General features: G+C 47.1%; 1 protein-coding gene across 5 annotated transcripts in view; it reads left to right on the top strand.

The window, feature by feature from the left end:
* LOC138503949 (GTPase HRas) overlaps window positions 1-19,926 on the top strand; it is a 609,987-nt gene that overhangs the window by 489,832 nt on the left and 100,229 nt on the right. For all 5 annotated transcript variants that reach the window (XM_069624075.1, XM_069624073.1, XM_069624076.1 and 2 more), the window contains one exon: window positions 17,049-17,173. In XM_069624075.1, coding sequence (XP_069480176.1) covers window positions 17,049-17,168 — 120 coding nt within the window. In that variant the 3' untranslated portion in view covers window positions 17,169-17,173. The remainder of the gene's footprint in view (window positions 1-17,048; window positions 17,174-19,926) is intronic.

Genomic DNA, 19,926 nt, shown 5'->3' with positions numbered 1-19,926 from the left:
AATAGCAAAAAATGTTTTCATTAATAATATTAATGTAGATCAATGTATCTGGTCAGATCATTTCTCTTTAAGTTTTCAGACAGACCACAATTTTATTGTGAGCACAAATAATCAGCCAATCTCGTCTGTCTTGTCAAGGAATATACGCAAAATCACACAAGACACCTTTCGTACTACGGTTATACCTCTACTACCATCTCTAGAGATGTCCATGCCACTTGCTGCTTTTGTAGCAAACATAAGATCCGCACTTAATGCTGCATTGGAGATATTGGCTCCACTTAAACCCTCTAATAAGAAAAAGGGAAGAAATGCTCCCTATACTCCATTCTCAGTTGAAATAACTGAAGCTCGCTCTAAAAAACGCCAATTGGAACGACAATGGCATTAACAACCATCTGAGTCTAGCCTCTTTCAAGCAGGTTCTTCTACATTATGTCACTTATTCGTTCCACTAAAGAACTGCACCTCAATTCCAGGATCTCCAAAGCTAAATCTAGCTCTAAAGAGCTTTTTGTCATCCTCCAGGAGCTTATGGGTTGTACCACCACATTGTTGCCTCTGGTGAACAGCGTATGGTGTCAAAATATCCATAATAGTTTCATAAATAAAACCTTAACTCATCAAAATAACATTAATACTCAGGTCAAACTATTGTCTAATACTACACCCATCTTAGATAACATGGATTTTTCCAATGGTTTGCCTGTTTTTACTTTTAAACCTGTATCTATAGAAGAAGTCATTGATACTGTCTCTAAACTCAAACCCACCTCCTGTAAAGGAGATGTCTTCCCAGCCTCCTTAATCAGAGATCATATCCTTACTCTCGCTCCATGGATTACCACCTTTGTTAATAGATCTTTTCAGGAATCCTATGTCCCTGAGAACATAAAGGAAGCATGGGTTACACCTCTGTTTAAGAAGGAAAATCTGGATCCTGCAGAGGCGGGAAATTATCGTCCAATTACCAATGTTCCCTTTATGTTGAAAATCCTAGATAAAATCGCGTATTGCCAATATCAAACCTTTATCGAGGAACACAACATACTTGCTTCACAACAATCTGGGTTTCGCCCCAATCATGGGACTGAGACTGCGCTGCTAGATTTAAAATCCTACATTGCCGGTCTTGTTGACAAAGGTCATACAGCCCTGATGTTGTTATTAGATCTATCCGCCGCGTTCGATCTAGTCGATCATCAACTGGCGGATAGACTAATCACAATTGGCAAATGTTCCCCTGAAGCATCAGCCTGGTTTAAATCATTCTTGGGCCCACAGAACATAGGATAATGCTCATTCCATGGCATCCCTACTATTATGTGGTGTCCCACAGGGCTCATGTCTTTCGCCGTTACTTTTTAACATTTACTCACATCTTCTCTGTGCCCTTTTGTCAGCTATGGGCATTTATTTCGCCAACTATGCTGACCACACGCAGATTGTCATCAAACTCACTGGTGAGTATTTAAAAGACGCAGAGCATATCAATGCTATCTTTGCTGAAATTCAGAAGTGGATGGCGTTAAACTCTTTAGCCCTCAATAATGCCAAAACTGAGCTGTTGATCCTAAGTACCCAGCAGAGACTAAAGAAACTTCATACAAAATATGACAACTTCTTGATTGGCCAACATGTTATTTCTGTATCTAAATCTGTAAAAACTCTGGGGGTCTTTTTTGACCCTCTGTTATCCTTCACCCGTCAGGCCAATTACCTTAAATCCTCCTGCCACTACTATATCCAGCTTTTATGGCAGATTCGCCCATATCTGTCCAAAGAAAATCTTGCTTTGATCGCACCTGCAATTGTAAACAGCAGGTTGGATTACTGTAACAGTCTGATGATTGGTACCTCGCAGGCCAACCTCAAAACCTTGCAGATTATACAAAATAGTGCAGTACGTGCTGTAATGGGCCTGAAGCGCAATATGCACGTTTCCGATGCCAGGCGCAGCTTACATTGGCTGCCAGTTAAACAGCGATTACATCATAAAGGTTTAACCATTGTGTTTAAATGCCTATATGGTCAAGCTTCATCCTACCTCACTGCTAGGCTTAAAAAGAAACTAGTTACCCGTCCTCTGCGCTCAAGCAGTAATATTGCCTTAGTTCAACCTCCATTTACCCTGAAAAGATTTGGGGGTGCAAGCTTTGACTCTTGGGCACCGGCTCTATGGAATTTACTTCCTAAATATCTTGTTAATAGTGACTCCTTGCTTATCTTTAAGAAGTAACTAAAGACCTTCCTATTTGATAAAGGTTAGGACTTATCTGCTCTTCTGGTACAGCACTTTGGTACTGAATCCTGTTTCCTGCCATATCTCTCCACCATGTTGGCCTCTGTGAGGATTGGTTTCTCATGGCTCTCCGTTTCTTGTTTTTCTTGTTGTGTCATTGTTATCTGTTGTCTGCCTTCTCTTTCTCTTCTGTGTGCGCCCTGAGGCCTTTGGGTTAGTGGCGCAATACAGGAACATAGATAGATAGATAGATAGATAGATAGATCCAGGCAGCCGGACTGCTGGCCTTCTAAGAACCCGGCACAAACAACAAAAAAGGGGGGGGGGGAGTAAGGGCTTTTTCCAGTCCCCCTCCTCAGCGTCAGCCTCTGAGCGAAAGAAGGCATGACACGCCCCTTCGGGTCCACGTGTCTCCTGTGGGTGGCAGGCTTGCTCTCCATGCACATTTCTGGCAACAGAATTTCGCGGACCCCTGGATCCTCTCTGTAGTATCCACGGGGTACTGCATTCCTATCCCAGCCTCTCCTCCCTCCTCCCCATCACTCCCACAGGTTGGGACAGCGACTCTTTTGGCGGAGATCCGGTCACTGGTAGAGAGCTAGGCAGTGGAGGAATTTCCAGCCTTCCAGCGAGGCTTTGGCTTTTACTCCACGATTTTCCCCATTCAGAAGAAGAACCAGGCGGGCCTGAGAGTTGTACTGCACCTTTCCACCCTCAACCTCTCCCTGCCCCTGTAAAAATTTAAGATGGTTACGCCAGCTTTTATTGCAGAGACATTGGACAAGGGAGACTGGATGTGCTCCTTGGACCTGAAGGACGCGTATGTACATGTCCCAATTTGGCAGCTCCATTGTTCTTTCCTACGGTTCAGGATCATGGGCTACCATTTTCAATACAAAGTCCTTCCATTTTGCCTCAACTCGGCCCCCAGGGTCTTTATCAGATTCATGAACGCTGTGGCGGCTCTCCTCAGAGCGCAGGGCCTCCACATCTACCCATATCTCGACGACTGGCTCGTCAGGGATTCATCTCCGGAAGCAGTTCTCCACTTTTCCCATGCCCTTATGAACACACTGCACGATCTTGGCTTCTCGCTTAACCTCAAGGAGTCACAGCTGCAGCCTACGCAGACTCTGACATTCCTGGGACTCATTTGGGACATGTGCTCCGAGAAGGTTTTCCCGTGGGAGAACAAAATCTCAGCCATCAAGAGGGCCACCGCCCACTTTCTCAGCAGAGAGGTGACCTCGGCATGGTGGTACCAACATCTCCTGGGTCTACTGACAGCGGTCCTATTAGCCGTGCCGCACACAAGACTAAGGATGAGAAAGATTCAGGCGCACTTTGCTGCCTCATGGAATCAGGAGTGGGGCGCGCAATCCGGGATCATCAACGTTCCTCCATCTCTCCACCCAGACCTAAAATGGTGGTCCATGGACTGCAACCTACAGACGGGCAAGCCCTTTCGGCCACCCTCCCCGCAGGCCACCATCCCCACAGACTCTTCGCTCGAGGGCTGGGGAGCCACCCTGGATGATCTCTCGGACCACGGCACCTGGACTCGACAGAAGCAGGAATACCACATCAACTGGCTGGAGCTGAACGCCATCTGGCTAGCGCTCGGAGCATTCCTACCACTTCTCAAGGGAAAGGTTGTCCTCATTCCGACAGAAAACTCGACCAGCATGTGCTACGTCAACAAGCAGGGAGGCACCAGATCCCCTCCTCTGTGCAGACTGGCGATCAGCATGTGGGAATGTGCTCTGGAAAATGACATTTACCTCTCAGCAGTCCACCTCCCGGGGGAATCCAACCTGGAAGTGGACAGGCTCAGCAGTTTGGGAGCGGACAATTACGAGTGGCAGCTAAACGACCTTGTTATTCAGGAGATCTTCAACAGGTGGGGTCACCCCCACATGGATCTCTTTGTCACCTGGCACAACAAGAAGTTCCCCCAGTTTGCATCCTGGCAAAGTCAGGGCCCCGGCTCTCTGGGCGACGCATTTCACCTCCAGTGGACCGGCATGAAAGCCTACGCCTTTCCGCCCACTCCTCTGGTCCACAGGGTAATTTGCAAGATCAAGGAGTCTCGCCGACTCCTCATCATTGTGATAGCTTTGTGGTGGCCGGCCAGGCCATGGTTTTTGGAGCTACTCAGCCTCTCGGAGGTGCCCCCGATACACCTTCCAATGGGCCCAGCACATCTTCTGGCACAGTCATCCAACCTGCGCCAGGGAAACTAGCCCTCACAGCACGGTACCTGAGCAGATAACGCTTAGGCACCTTAGCCTCTCACATGCCAATCTGGAGATCATACAAGGTGCCAGGAACAAAGCCACCAGGGCCCAGTCCAAAAGCAAATGGACCAGATTCTGCCACTGGGCAGACTCCAAGGGGATTGACCTCTTGGCTTGCACTTTGGACGACGTGCTCTCCTTTTCGGTGCACCCCGCTCATTCAGGTGTACAGGTGGACACCTGCCACACATACCTTGCAGCCATTGGAGTTTACAGGAACTCGGAGGAAGGCATTTTTTCCTCCTCCATCCCTGTCATCAAGAAACATCTGACGGGTCTCGCTAGGCTCTACCTGCCGGTCAAGAGACTGCACCCGGTTTGGACCTTAACATAGTCTTGGGCGCACTGGCACACAAACCATTCAAGCCAATGGCGTCCGTGGACATCAGGTTTGTCACCATCAAGAAGGCCTTACTAGTTGGCCTTACTTCGGCTCGTATAGTCAGCGAGATCCAGGCGCTGGTCGCCTCTGAGCCATATACCACCTTTCACAAGGACAAGGTAGTCATGCAGACGCACCCGGCATTTCTGCCCAAGGTTCCGTCTGCTTTCCACCTGAACAAGGAGATAGTCCTTCCTACGTTTTTTCCTGATCCTAAGGACGATGCACAAAGAGTTCTGCACTGCCTGGATGTCAGGCATGCTCTGAAATTCTACTTGGACAGGACCAAGGGCTCCTGCAAATCGGACGCCCGGTATGTCACTTTTGGAGGCTCAAGACCAGGCTATCGGGGCTCTAAGGCTTCCATATCCCACTGCATGGTCTCTGCCATCAAAGAAGCGTATGAGGGCCAGCATAAGTCGCTTCCCGCCAACATGCATGCCCATGCGGTCAGGGCCAAGGTAACGGCCATCGCATTCCAGCGCCATGTCCCTTGGCAAGTCATAAGCAGGGTGGCCACTTGGGCCTCTTCCACGGCCTTCTACAAGCATTGCTTATACTCCTCAGAGGTATTCTTCCCTTCCTCTCATTCCCCCAGAAGCTCACTGTCTCCCAAGCTCTGGTTCTCTCTAAGCTGGACTATTGCAACAGCCTCTTTCTTAATCTACCTGCCTCTACTCTCCGCCCTTTACAACTTATCCAGAACAGGACTGCAAGACTTGTCCTTGGCCTCAAGCCCTGAGATCCTATCTCTCCAGCTCTGAAATTTCTCCATTGGCTCCCTGTGGATGCAAGGATTAAATTCAAAACCCTCTGCATTGTCCACAAGGCTTTCTGGGGCCTGGGTCCAACATACCTTCAGCTATGCCTCCGCAAATACCTCCCACCTCGAGCACTCCGCTCCTCTACCTCTAACTCCCTCAGGGTCAGTCGTTTCTCAAAGAAACAAGCTGGTGGTAGATCTGTCTTCGGCTGGGGCCTCCCTCTGGAACAGCCTTCTTGCCACTCTAAAACTTGAGGAGAACCATCTCCGGTTCCGGAAGCACCTCAAAACCTTCCTCTTTGCTTCTGCCTTCTCCACCCCTCTCCCCTGTTGATTCTGCTTTCCCTCGGCACCATGCACCTGGCCACCTTCTGTCCTCTGGGCCCAGGTACCTGCTCATCTTGCCACCCTCACACACTTCCTCTGGGCCACCCCCTGCACTTGGGTCTGTATCTGTACCCATACAGCCCTCTCCTTTTCTTCCTGCACTTTCAGACCTACACGGCCTGCTGCCATAAACCCAGCACTTGCCACTTGCTGGCTGCACTCCCATTGTTTGTTGCCTTTTTATTTATTATTTTATTATTATTTTTGTTTTTTTTCCTTCTCGCTCTGCACTCTCCTTTTGTTCCCCCTTCCATGCACTTCTCCCCCTTCTCCCTCTACCCTGCACTTGCACGTTCTCAATGTCACTGGGCCTAGTAAGATCGTTGTTTTTGTTCTCCCCTGTTCCCTTTCCCTGCCTGTTCGCGCTCTGAAACACTTGTGTATGAGCGCGATAGAAATAAAATATCAATCAATCAATCAATTACTGTTTGGATGCCGGCTCTAGATCTGAAGTGATATGATATTTTATTTATATCGCGCTCTTACACAGGTGTTTCAGAGCGTGACCAGGCAAAGGGAGGGGAACAGGGGAGAAACAAAAACGACGATCTTACTAGGCCCAGTGACATTGAGAATGCGCAAGTGCATGGGGAAGGGAAAAAGGGGGAAAGTGCATGGGGAAGGGAAAAAGGGGGAAAGTGCAGAGCATAGGAGAGAAACAAAATAAATAGTAAGTACATAAATAATTAAATAGAGTGTTAGCAGTGGTAGTGCAGCCTGTAAGAGGCAAAGGTGCTAGGTTAGTCAGATAGGGAGTATCTGATAAGTGCAGAAAAAAAGTGGGTGGGGAACTGTATGGGTACAGACACATGCCCCAGTGCAAGGGGTGGCCCGGAGGCAGTGCAGGAGGATGGCAGGGTGAGTAGGTACCTGGGCCCGAAGGGCAGAAGGTGGCCAGGTGCAGAGTGCAGAGGGAAAAAGGCAGATCAGCAGAGGAGAAGCGGGGCAAGACAGAAGCGAAGAGGAAGGTCTTGAGGAGCTTCCGGAACTGTAGATGGTTCCCCTCAAGTTTCAAGGTGGCAGGGTTTCAAGTGGCTTTCGGACAGGCGGTTCTCGGGAACCTATTTGGTTAAGGGGGGTCTCCTCTTCACCCTGGGGCTACAATCAGTTGTAATCGCCCAGACAGTATGGAGGAATGGGGACGGGACGTAAGAGTAATTATACGTTACTCACTGTAGTGACTAACGTGCTCTTAGTCCATAGTCCCCTTTCCTCCATACGTCCCACCAACCTCCCCCCCAAATAATACTGGTGTCATTAGGCAATGTTAAATCTATTGTTGACGCGTGAATGGGGACTGAGGTGTGGCGCCGCAGGGCGGAGTCAGGGCAGCGCATGCTCCCTGGGCTGCGCCACCGCACGCCTCTAAATTTAAAGGGGAAGAAGGTTTTTTCTGGTGAAAAAGGTTCCGTCTCCCGTCCCTTGGAAGGGACGCCATACAGGAGGAAAGGGGACTATAGACTAAGAATACGTTAGTCACTGGAGTGAGTGACTTATAATTTCCCACTGCAAATATCACAAGCTACTTGATACCATTTATTAAATGAAAATATTGTTTTATTTTAATTATTTGATCTTATTATACAGCTGGGACTTTGCTGGTTGTCCACTTCAACCTGGGAGTGGGGGGGTAAAGGGAAGGTCAAATACTCATAAACAACAAAAATTCCTCAGCGATACATTGATCCTAGAAAGCTGGAAAAGATATAATAATGTATTAAATAATCCCACAAATATCTCCTGTAGATTAATCTCCTTGTTTCAATAATGTGGCAGCGAGGCATAGAACCCCAGCACTTCACACCTATGCAGGAGTATATCCTTAATAATCGTCAGCTGCATAGGACCTATGCAACAATAACCCCATCCTCTCTCCCAGTATTTCTACTTTGTATATCCTAATGCGCATATATTCTATGGATTTTTCCTGGATTCATGTACCACCCAACAATCCTATTTCTGAAACCAAAACCTAAAAAGGATCTACTGATATCTTATTCTTACCATGTCCTCATCCCAGACAAATCTCTTTAACTGCATTTCTTTATTAAGTCCGCTCTTATCAAAAATAAACCTCACATATTCAACCCTTGTCTACATGGACCACAGCAACTTCAGCAATCGATTTCAATAACTCCTCTGCTCTCTACACGTCCCAGAAAATGTATTCCTTCTCTTTCCAAGTAACTCTGAGCTTAGCAGGACATAATACTCCCGCTTTCGCTCCTCGTGCAAGGAATATTTTCTTAGAATTCAAGGGGCCTCATTACGAGTCCGGCGGTAATCATGCCGGAAAAACCAGCAGGTTACCGCCGGACTCGTATTACCATTCCGCCTCAGTGATTCCCGGAATCACCGGGGCATTACGACCCCAGTGACCCGGGAAATACTGGAGGCAGAATTCTGTAATTCCCCATTCCCATGAGTGTGGAAGTGGAAACAGCGGCACCATGCTGTAATGGTGCCAGTGCTTCCACGTCTGTCTGCAAGCGGGTGGCGTTACTCCCACCAGGTCAGACCTGGCGGGAGTGACACCTCCCGCCTGCAGAAATCGAGATCAGCCGGTCAGGAAATAACAAAGGTGGCGGCGGGTTTACCGCCACTGTTATTTCCAGACTGGCTGACTCGTAATTAGGCCCAATCTCTTCCTTTTCTCTGTTGCACGCGCAAGGTCCGGGAAGATAAGAATCTTATGTTGTTGATGCTCCAGAGTTCCCTTTGCGTTGGCAGCCTTTAGGATTCTGTCTCTATCCTAGTGATCAGAAACTTTAATTATATGAATCTCGCCATCCGTCTATAGTATGCTGCTTAATCCTGTAACACTTTTTTATGTGTATATGATCGTCTTCTACTTCCATGGAAAGCATCCCTGGAAGCCAACCAGCAGCAAAAGAACTGGATCTTCCTCCTCTAAACCTGATTGGAGAATAAAAAGAATGTGATCTGCTTTGCTTGTAGCACATTTTCCATATAACCGAGCTATGTTCTCCATGGCCCTGTGTCCTATAATTACTGCATACATTTATTTTGCCAAATGTTTTACTGCCGGGACGATCTGGGCACATTGATGGGCCAACTCTGTGGTTGAAAGTGGAGATTCTGGATTCTCATTGTGCCACTTTCTCATTCAATTTATGGTATTTAGCCTCTAAGCGCGATATCGATTTTTCAATGCATTCCAATGCAGCCAATTACTGGGTCTCTCAATGACGGGGAGGTTCTGGGTATTTCCTGGTTAGAAGAGCCTTGTTTACTGGACACTGAATGTGGTGCGAAGAAATCACAATCTGCAACTTTATCTTTAATTTTGCTCTTCCCTGTTGCCATTCTTTGGGTTGAATACACACTGTGTATTATGGGAATTAATGTCTCAATTGCGTCAGTGTTGTTTAATTGAGACAAGGGCAGGTACAGTAATTCTCAAAAATTACTCAGCAGATTTCCTCAACTTTAAACAGGGTAAGTAACCCTTGGGACATTGATATTAAGCAAGGCCATTATCAGTTTAGCAAGTCGACTCCCACAAACCTTGATGCCAACAAACTTTAAGTTGCTTAGACCTGAGAATGAATTGTTGTGTTCCATCCCGATTATTACTTTAAATCTTCCACTGCACATGCAGAGCAGGTATCTCACTGGTTAGGTTAAAAATTAGGTATGGTGAGACTGTGGCTGAAGAGTTAATCATCATGTCCTTAGTTAAGATGGCTCCTTCCGCTCCACTGTCGAACTGATTGCTGTTATTCCCCCCACCCGATGTTGACTTTCTGCTGCGCATCAAAGGAGAGAGCTTTCCAGGACATGTCCAGCTCCTGACCCGGAGCATCCTCCCATGCCCCGGACCCACCAAGGTCCATCTTTGCTGTATGCTCCGCACAGTGCTCTGCACACTATCCTGGCCACTGCCTCCTCCGCTGCTCCTGGTAAATCCCTCAATCGCGCCCCTCACTTTGCTGTACCGCTGCCCAAGCTCAGCGGATCCACCTCTTCACGCCCATTTCCACCACTGTGTATGTTTTAGTTTCATATAAAGGATCTAATACAGTCCTCGGAGCGTGCATCTCCACGGGGTATTTAAGTTTGGTCATCTTGGTTGGCTGCCAAACCACACACCCCATACACTTTTTCTCTTAAAGGGAAAGGTATTCATTGTACTTTTAGAGGTTTGCATCTGTTCATAGGGAGAATTTGTCACTCAGTAGGAATTGTATGTGAGCTGGGGGAAGTCCAGGCCCCCAAGTTTGGTCCAGGTGCAGCATTGTGTTTGTCCCCTTCCAAGTAACTAGGATCAAGGTGAGGTGGCCAGGGAATCCTGCCCTTACAACCTTGGGGCCTAACTCCCAACTCTTCATCACAGTGCGTGTGTACACATGCTCACACCCACACGCTACCGGCACTCTGTCTTTGGGCCGTTTTGGTTTCAGCTGTTTTTGTGCCATTTAACTGCACACTGTTGGCCGTGGCCGCTCAGGGACCTAACCACATCAGGATTTTACTGCAAATAGTAACATTCCAGCAGAGGGAACTTTCTCCACCAGGATTTTCTGTTTGCTTAAATATATATGCACTCGTTTACAGTATATATAAATCGAACACTACGCACTCAGTACTCGGAGATGTAAGGGTTCCATGTACTGAGGATGTAGTGTTTGTCTTAAATATGCTGTCACCCAAAGAACTGTATTTATTCATATCCTGGCTTGGATAGGTCACTGTGCTCTGTTGACCACTGCCAACAGGGTGGGCCTAAATGGGACCTGCTTTGAATGCCCAATACCAAAACGGCCGGCACCCCAACATCTGCACAAGAATGTCTAGCTTTGCATGATATTGCCAGATCCAGTATAAAATATTTATTCAATTTTAACTGTAAGATGCGCAAGACCTACTCACAGGTGATATGGAAGCGCTTAACATATTTTAACTGTGCTGTGGCCACCCTCTGCTGTCTCCAGTTCTTACTTGAAATCAGTGCGTCAAGATGGCAATTTCACCTGACCATTTCCAAATGGTTTCTATTGGATTCAGTTGCCAATATGTGGATTTGTACATCTGCTGAACCAGTATGAAGAAAGTTTAATTGATGATTTCTCTTCCTCTCTTGGAACTACACCTCCTTCCTCTTGCTCTTCTTATATCTGCAGGTTCTTGGGAGCTGAACTCTTTCCCTCCCTACTTGCTCCTGTTTCACTCACTCCTTGTTCCCCCACTTTCCTTCACCACTTATTTTCCCTTTGCTCCTCGTCCACTCTTTTACTCACTCTTCACCTCTGTAGAGAAACCCCTCACTGCTCACACCAGGAAAAAATGCAACCCACAAGGAGAACAAGGATTTATTTCCACAAAAGTGAATATGCGCCAGCAAAGTATTCTGCTGCTACGGAACATTCTGCTAAAATCAGCATGAGCAACACTTTAAAAAGGCACACAGCATCATCAATTACATAAGTTACATACGGTACAAATCCGAGTAACTGTTTGGTGAGACCCTAGATTAATTTTTTCCGCCCAGTATCTAGTCGCCTTAAGCAGAGCTCGTACCGTTACAGAAGGCACTCAAGTGAACCAAAGCATCATCAAGAATACTTTAGATGCTGCGGAAACGGCTGGCCGTGGGAGTAGTCCTTAAAAGACATGCATGGCTTAGAAACTCAGGTTTCAAGCCGGAGACCCAGGCGTCCCTCATTAACAAACCCCTTGAGGATTCCAACTTGTTTGGAAAGTCGGTTGATGACGCACTGAAAACAGCAAAGAAGGAGCATGAAACATTAAAAACCCTGGACCAGATCACGAGACCCCCCAATAAGCGCGGATATGGCAATAGGTGCTTTTTTCGTGGCCAACATCAAACTCAACAACAGTACACCTCAGCCAGCAACTGGTCCTCCCCTCAGGGAACCAGTGGTTACAACATGCAGTATGCTCAAAGAGGCCAACGTCGTGGCAAAGGAAGGGGTCGGGCCCTACTCCTAGAGGCTACCCGGCCACCGCCACTAAATGACCCCAAAATTCGGGTCCCCTCCCATGCATCCCCGGTCGGGGGCCGGGTAACATCTTTTCTCCAGGCATGGGAGGGGATTACTACAGACCGTTAGGTACTGTCAACAATAGCCCATGGTTACTGCATCGAATTCAGCCGGTCCCCGACATTCAGACCTCCAAAGGGAAGACGTCTCACACCAGAACACCTTCTCATCCTTCTTCAGGAAGTGGAATCGCTGCTGCAAAAAGGAGCCATAGAGGTCGTGCCTCTATCTCTGGTAAAGGAGGGTATTTATTCAGTGTACTTCCTTGTACCCAAAAAGGATCTGACCATGCACCCTGTATTAGATCTGCACCCAGCGAACAAATTTGTAAAACCTCAAAAATTTTGTATGGTGACTTTGCAGGAGGTAATCCCCCTGCTAACACAGGAGGATTACAACGAAACACTGGACATGAAAGATGTATACTTTCATATTTCAATGTTGCCAGCGCACAGAAAATACCTCAGGTTCATGATAGAAAGCAAACACTATCAGTTCAAAGTTCTACCCTTCGGCATAGCTTCAGCACCAAGGGTATTCACGAAGGTACTGGCAGTGGCAGCAGCACATCTGCACAGGTTATCCATTCCAGTTTATCCTTACCTCAACGACTGGCTCATAACAGGGGATTCTTAAGAAACATGCCTCTTAAATACCCAAAAGACTATAGACCTCATGTTCCACCTGGGCTTCTCCATCAACGAGAAGAAGTCCAGTCTAGACCCCAGCCAAATCAAACAGTTCCTAGGGGGCTCTAATTCGAAGAAAGGACGGCCTCGTCTTCCCCTCCAACGAGAGGGTCCAAAACATGCTGTTTCAGATCCCTCAATATGTAGTCGGTCGAGAGGTGACGGTATGCAAAGCCATGGGGTTGCTAGGAATGATGGCGTCATGTATTTACTTGGTTCCTCACATACACCTGCGCATGCGCCCAATGCAACAGTGGCTCAACAGCCAGCGGTGTCAGGCCAGTGGACAAATGGATGATTTAGTTGTTGTTTCGCAGGCCATGGTTCTCTCGTTGTGGTGGTGGTCGAGGGAGAACCTTGTGAAGGGGAAGTCCTTCTCCACCCCCGCAGTGGAAGCCACTCTAACCACAGACGCATCCCTCACAGGATGGGGGGCTCACCTATCCCATCAGACTGCACACAGAGTTTGGTCGTCAAGTGTGGCGTCCAACCATATAAATTTGAAGGAATTGTTGGCGGGCTTCAAAGCACTAAAAGCCTTCCAGACACACCTGCAAGGGAAGACAGTACTGATCCTCATGGACAGCACCACGGCCATGTACTACCTGAACAAGCAGGGGGGCACTCATTCTCCAGGCCTGTCCAAGCTGTCCCAGAACATCTGGAAGTGGGCTCTCAAACACATGTTCCTGTTAGCACAACATGTACCAGGGGAACTCAATCTTCTGGCAGACAAACTCAGCAGAGACTTCCCTCTACCCGCAGAGTGCGAATGGCGATTACACAGAGACATCGTCTCTAACGTGTTCGCAGAATGGGGTTTGCCAGAGATCGATTTGCAACTCTGGAAAACACCCAATGCCAAGATTACGCCTCAAGGTACACTCAAGGGAAACGGTCTCTTGATAACATGGTCAGGGAAATTTGTTTACGCTTTTCCCCCCCCGACTCCCCTTCTGAACAAGATAGTGCACAAGATGCACCAGGAACCAGTCACAATGATACTGGTGGCGCCCATGTGGGCCTGCCAACCCTGGTTCGCTCACCTGATGGAAATGTCTCTATCCCCTCCGATGAAAGTACCATGCCCATACAACATGTTGTCACAAGACAAGGGCCTGGCGTTGCACCCATGCCCGCAGACCCTGAATTCGGCAGCCTGGCTCCTGAGATCATAGAATTTGGACATTTACAGCTCCCTCAGAGATGCATGGACATTCTCAGAGAGGCGCGAAAACCTAACACTCGTTACTGCTACTCCAGTAAGTGGAAACGGTTTGTCATCTGGTGTAACTCAAAGAGCATCAACCCTGTTGACTGCTCTCCCACTCATATTGTCCTATACTGGACTCTTTTACTGGACTCAGGTCTAGTCTTTAATTCCATTAAAGTTCACCTAGGCGCACTCCCCGCCTACACTACGTCACAACATAGGGTGTCATGGTGGAAAGTTCCAGTTATTAAAGCTTTTATGGAGGGATAAAGAGGATTCACCCTCCTATTTCAAACCCAGCTGCCGGGTGGCCTGAACGGTGTGTTAACCAGGTTTATGGGCCACCCCTTCAAGTCCATGCATAGAGCAAGCCTTAAAGATCTCACTCTTAAAACTGCTTTCTTAATAGCTATGACCTCCATCAGGAGAGTGAGTGAACTACAAGCGCTCTCTATCTTAGACCCCTGTGTAACAGTTCACAAGGATATGGTGGTCCTACGCACACACCCGAGGTTTGCACCGAAATTCATTTCAAAGTTTCATGTCAACCAATCTATAGAACTAACAACGTTCTTTCAAAACCCCTCAAACTCGCGGGAGAAGAGCCTGCACACACTTGATGTGCGCAGGGCGGTCATGTTTTATATGGAAAGAACTCATCCACTAAGAAAGACTAATCCGTTATTTGTCTCAGTGGCAGCAGGAAGAGGAGGAGATGCAGTTTCCAAATCCACTATATCTAGATGGATTGTCCAGTGCATCACTAAGAGAGAACAGCTCTTCAAGCCTAGAGCGCACTCTACTCGAGGCACTGGGGCATCCATAGCATTCATTGCAAATGTTCCCCTTGAGTCCATTTGCAAAGCGGCAACCTGGAGTTCTGTACACACCTTTACAAAACACTATTGTCTAGATGCTCATTCTAGAAATGATTCCTAGGTGGGACAAGCAGTACCAAGGCATCTTTTCTCTACTGTTCCTTCTCACAACCCACCTCCAACTCCGGGTACTGCTTGCTAATCTATGCACAGCATGTGATTCTAAGTAGATTAAGAAACATCAGACAATATTCATTACTTACCGTAAAAGCATTTCTGATGGTTGTATCTGCTTAGATTCACATGCGTCTTCCCCGCTTGGATGGAAGGAACATGGACGTCTTATTACTTTCTCTCTTTTCTGTACTCACTCACGTTAGTCAAAAGGCTCCCTCATGGCAGAAAAAATACAATCAGAGGTACCTCGACGCGTGAGGGATTGTGGGTACACTACGCGTCACTATAGGGATAGTGTTACAGACATGCCTATGTCGACGTCCCTTTTCGACTTTCGAAAAACAAGATGCAATACTCTGCGGTGACCACTGGATGTCGGACTATGCACAGCATGTGAATCTAAGCAGATATAACCATCAGAAATGCTTTTACGGTAAGTAATGCATATCATATAGGCTACCTGCTCCATATACCAGACCAATGGTCCCAGTCCCGTCTCTCCATCTTCTCCCACATTCACCTCTTCTCGCGTGCCATCAGACATGGAGCTACATCTAATTGATCATTATGGCCAGAAAAAACAATAGTCTTTATCTTTTTCCTAAGGTGCACCTGATACTGCAGACACGTGCTAAGTGAATACTTCGAGGTCAACTTGCACACATACACATACACGCACACATACACACACAAACACACCAACTCGATTCCAGACACGTCGGCGCCCAGCCAAAGCTTCCCACCCTTGTTTTAGGTTTGTTGTTTTGACCCTCCTGTCACCTACTTTGCGACTGTAACTTGACTACATTACTTTTGTCTGTAACAATGTACCTGTGACCTAACTGTATTATGACCACATTGCCTGGAACAACGACCTGTAACCAAATGCGCCCAGATACCTCAGGTTCAGGTGCGCTATAGAAATAAAATAAACAAACAAACCTCACAGCACAAATCATGTGACCTCTAATGAAGGCAACAGATCCTTACTTTCTGATCTTTACTGATCGATTGGGGGGGTCTAACAGTTTTATGGTCGGTGGTCTGGGACTGGTAGGTACCTTGGAATGCTGGGGTTTTGGGATGGGGGCATCTGACTGCTGTTACTTGGAGCTAGAACGGGGGAAGGTAGGAGACTCGTGCCTTCCTTCTCGTGGGATCGCTTTTCAGCGGGAGCTCTCAACCCCCTCATAGCCTTGGAGGGCGCATTCCTCCTGGTATACGAATGTTGGCAACATGAGACAATGAAAGGTCTATGAATCTCTGCGGCTCTGGCCTTTCTCACCGGTGCCCAAGCTACAAACTATTCCTGCCTACACACACTCAACCCCATGTTTGGGGTCTAGTGCTGTGGGCTCAGCCGTAGTGCAGAATCAGGCCTCCATTTCAATAGGGCTGCTAGTATCTAGGATGGCATTTGTTTCCCTGTGTATTATAAACCTAAAGTATTCACTCCCCTCCCCACACTATAGCCCCTGGTGACACCCCTCCACCCCTTGTACCTTCCCCGGTCCCCTACCGCATGCTTCCAGGCCTCTGCCTCATTGTAAAGCGTTTGGGGGTCTGGGACGATCGTCCCCCCCTTTCCACCACCTCCCTCTGTCAATCTTTCCAATATCTACATCACAGCCAACACTAAGGCTTTGCCAAAGCTTTTTCAAAGTACTTCAAACATAACAAAGTGCTCTAGTTACAAAAAGACTTATGGCAACCAGGAAGGTTAAAAATACTTGACTGAACAGTGCAGACCTATCAGAAAAACTTTTTCATGTATGAATTCCCTAATGATTGCTTTTTCTCCGTTCTTCATTTCCTGTCTTTTGCACAGGTTTCTGTGAGCATGCATACATTTTCTCTAGTAGAAGAGCACCCTTTATATAAACACAACGCCTATCCGACTTGAGCTCCAAAAAATGCTCAACTATCTCAGGTTTGACGGTAGTAGTATCCATTAGGTATCTAACATATACCTTTCTTGTTGAGTTGCCCAATGAAAATTAGTTTGGCACCCTACATCTTGTAACACCATTTTTTCATGTCTGTTCACTTTTTAGGGGGTCGAAGATGCCTTTTACACATTAGTACGGGAGATTCGTCAGCACAAGCTCCGTAAATTGAATCCTCCAGATGAGAGTGGCCAAGGCTGTCTGAACTGCAAGTGTGTGATATCATGACCAAGGTAAGTCATACATGAGTTGTGAAGTGCAATGTGTGGGATTTGATACATTGGAAGGTCGAAATGGGATTTCCTTGACTCTGCCAACTTTTATGGCCCTGCCCTTTGTGCCTACAAATCCAGAAACTAAGCTGCAAACATATTATAGTACAGAAAGGCGCGTTCGCTCGATTGCGCATGCTGCCAACCTTCATTGAAGGATTAGTGCTCACTCCGTGACTCTCGGGTTACTTATTAGCATAATGACAGCAGCCTCCTGAGGCCAGACACCATTAATTGATTGTAAAAGCCACCTTACTGCATGCTTTTGGGTGGAGGCCGATTCTTATACCCTGCAGCACATCAGATCTGACATTTCCTCAAGCTGTAGTATGTTAGCTGGCATCCGCAATCCATTGTGCTCTTTTCATATTTAGTTCTGGTGGCCTTTTGAAAATTACCTTTATAGATTAACTTCAATGCCAGGGCATCCTATGTTAATTCAATCTAGTTTTGTATAAGTAAATTTACCATTTGTAAAGGTTCTATATTAAAAGATCACGGAAATAAGAGGCTAGAGTGAAAATGACAATGTAAAAATAACAAATGTTACATTGAAAGTAATATCAAAATAAACATACAAAAATTCTCTCTGGCTATACGTATCTGTTTTAAAAATGTGTTTTTGCGGCTTTTTAGACATATTCCTCCTTCAGCTCAACTCAGCACTCTTCTTTTTTTTTTTTGTTGGTATTTGTATTACTGGAAACGCTCTTGTACCACCAGGCAAGCTTCTCATTTTCAATAGCCCTGCTTAACAGAAGTGCTTCTTTGTTTTGATGTATTTTGTGTTTTGTACTAACTATTTAATCAAGCTACCTTTGCTTTCTATATTTGTAGCTTACTTTTTTCAGTGAGTTATTTGTATCTCTTAATTTTCTTTGATACTCGTATTTTTATTATGCGCCTTCCATAACTAAGCCTAATGCTGTGAATTGCAAACTGTTTCCCTATGTCACATTTGTATTTTTAGCTGACACTTCTGTAATACTAATTCCTTAGTCTCTCGTCTTTCCTCTGCCTGTTGCTATTTCACTCTCTCACTCAACCTTTCTCTGCTCTGTGACAGGGTCAGTGTCCCTCCCACCCTTTCTCTGCCACCTACATTTCCTTTGTTACCCTCTGTTGCCTTCTCCATTTTGCTGTCCGTTGCTGCTCCTCTGTCCCATTCTCCCTTTCTACGCTGCTGGTGGGCTGTCCCATTCTTTCTATGCAGGGGGTGGGAGTCCTACCAGGGAGCCATCCAGACCCAGTCCTAACCCTGAAGTGGGCGGTGGCAGCATAGGGTGACCCAATTCCTCCCCCTTTGCTCTTGTGAAAGCATGCTTGTTTACAGACCCTTCTCTCTAGCCGTCCCTCATGTCTCAGACACTGGCTAGTGTCTCTTTTCATTTTCAGAGACCACCAAGCCGGCACAGAAAGCTAACAGCGAAGGCCAAGCAAGAAAATCCGCATCAGCGGCCCACACGCTGAGCGAAAGGGAAGACAGTGGAGAGAAGAAACCGCTAAATGAAACTGTTGCGCTGCAGAGCCCCAACCGCAGCAGTGCACCATCAGTGGAAAGACAGTTTTCAGCTGCAGCCGTGCACAGACACAACGAAGAGACCTGCATCCTGTGGCCGGCAATACCCGCCGGTTAACTTCTGCAACAAGTCACAGTTCCTGTCAGGGACAAAAAGGCGAACAGGAACCATCCTCCCCAGATTTACTGTGATACCCCACCAGAACGGATCCAGGAACACAAACATGAAAATTGGACTTGCTACACCACCATTTTTGCTATGTAGTGAGCTGGTGTGGACAAAGTGGGCGGGTATTAGTCCCCTCATGATTTTTCATTGCACATACACACCTCGGGTCGGGAGGACAAGGCCATATTTCCCAGGGTAAGTGCCCAATCATCACGTTGGAGGGGGATTTAGGCAGGGGACAGTAAGTGTGGGTTTCATCAGGTGAGGTCTGAGGTGGAGGTGGAAGACGACCAAGAGACCAGCAGCAGGGAGTGGCAGCTTGTGGAGGAGATTTGTGGAGTAGGTGAGTTATTGGCTTAGGACTGAAAGTGGTTCTGCAGTGTGTGCGTGTTTGTGTGCCAAGTGAATATAGAGATTAGTGTAAGGAGTGAACGTGAACTGAATGGTACAGGATTAAAGCAGGGTGTTTGAGTAGTTGGAGGGAGTAGTAGCAGTAGTAGTGTGGAGGAGGGGAGTAGTAGTGTGGAGGAGGGGAGTGGTAGAATATCTGGGCTTGTAATTAAAGTGGGCACCCTGAGTCTGAAGATATGAATACACGAGCAATCATTTCTGCAGCAATGTCCATTTCACTGACAACGTCATTACAAAAGTAGAGAGTCGAGTTTTACTAGTCACTGGGGCAGGCCGGTGGGACAAAGCAACTTCAAATACCTTTAATACTTGTTCTTGGGGCTCAACAGCCTAAGGCCAGGTTTAAAGGTGCTTTAAATGGGTCGAATTGGCATCAAGATGTTTCAAGTTGTTGGTTCGCAATGGATCCTGGGCGTTGAGACAGTTGAGTCAGCTCGGGATTGTCCAGTGATGGGGTTACGGTCCTGTAGCAGTGATCGGCTTTAATCAGGTGAAGAAACTAGGCAAGCTATCGGTCGAATCAGCTCAGACCGGTCCAGCGATGCAGTGCAGTTCTACAATTGAGATCGGCACAAACCTCTGGAACGCAGGTTGGCGACTGAATGAGTCAGCTGC

Source organism: Ambystoma mexicanum, chromosome 11 (genome assembly GCF_040938575.1).
Source record: "Ambystoma mexicanum isolate Mex_15411 chromosome 11, UKY_AmexF1_1, whole genome shotgun sequence".
Lineage (NCBI taxonomy): Eukaryota > Metazoa > Chordata > Amphibia > Caudata > Ambystomatidae > Ambystoma > Ambystoma mexicanum.
The sequence above is the reverse complement of the archived record's forward strand: the minus strand, read 5'-3'. Positions and strand labels throughout refer to the sequence as shown.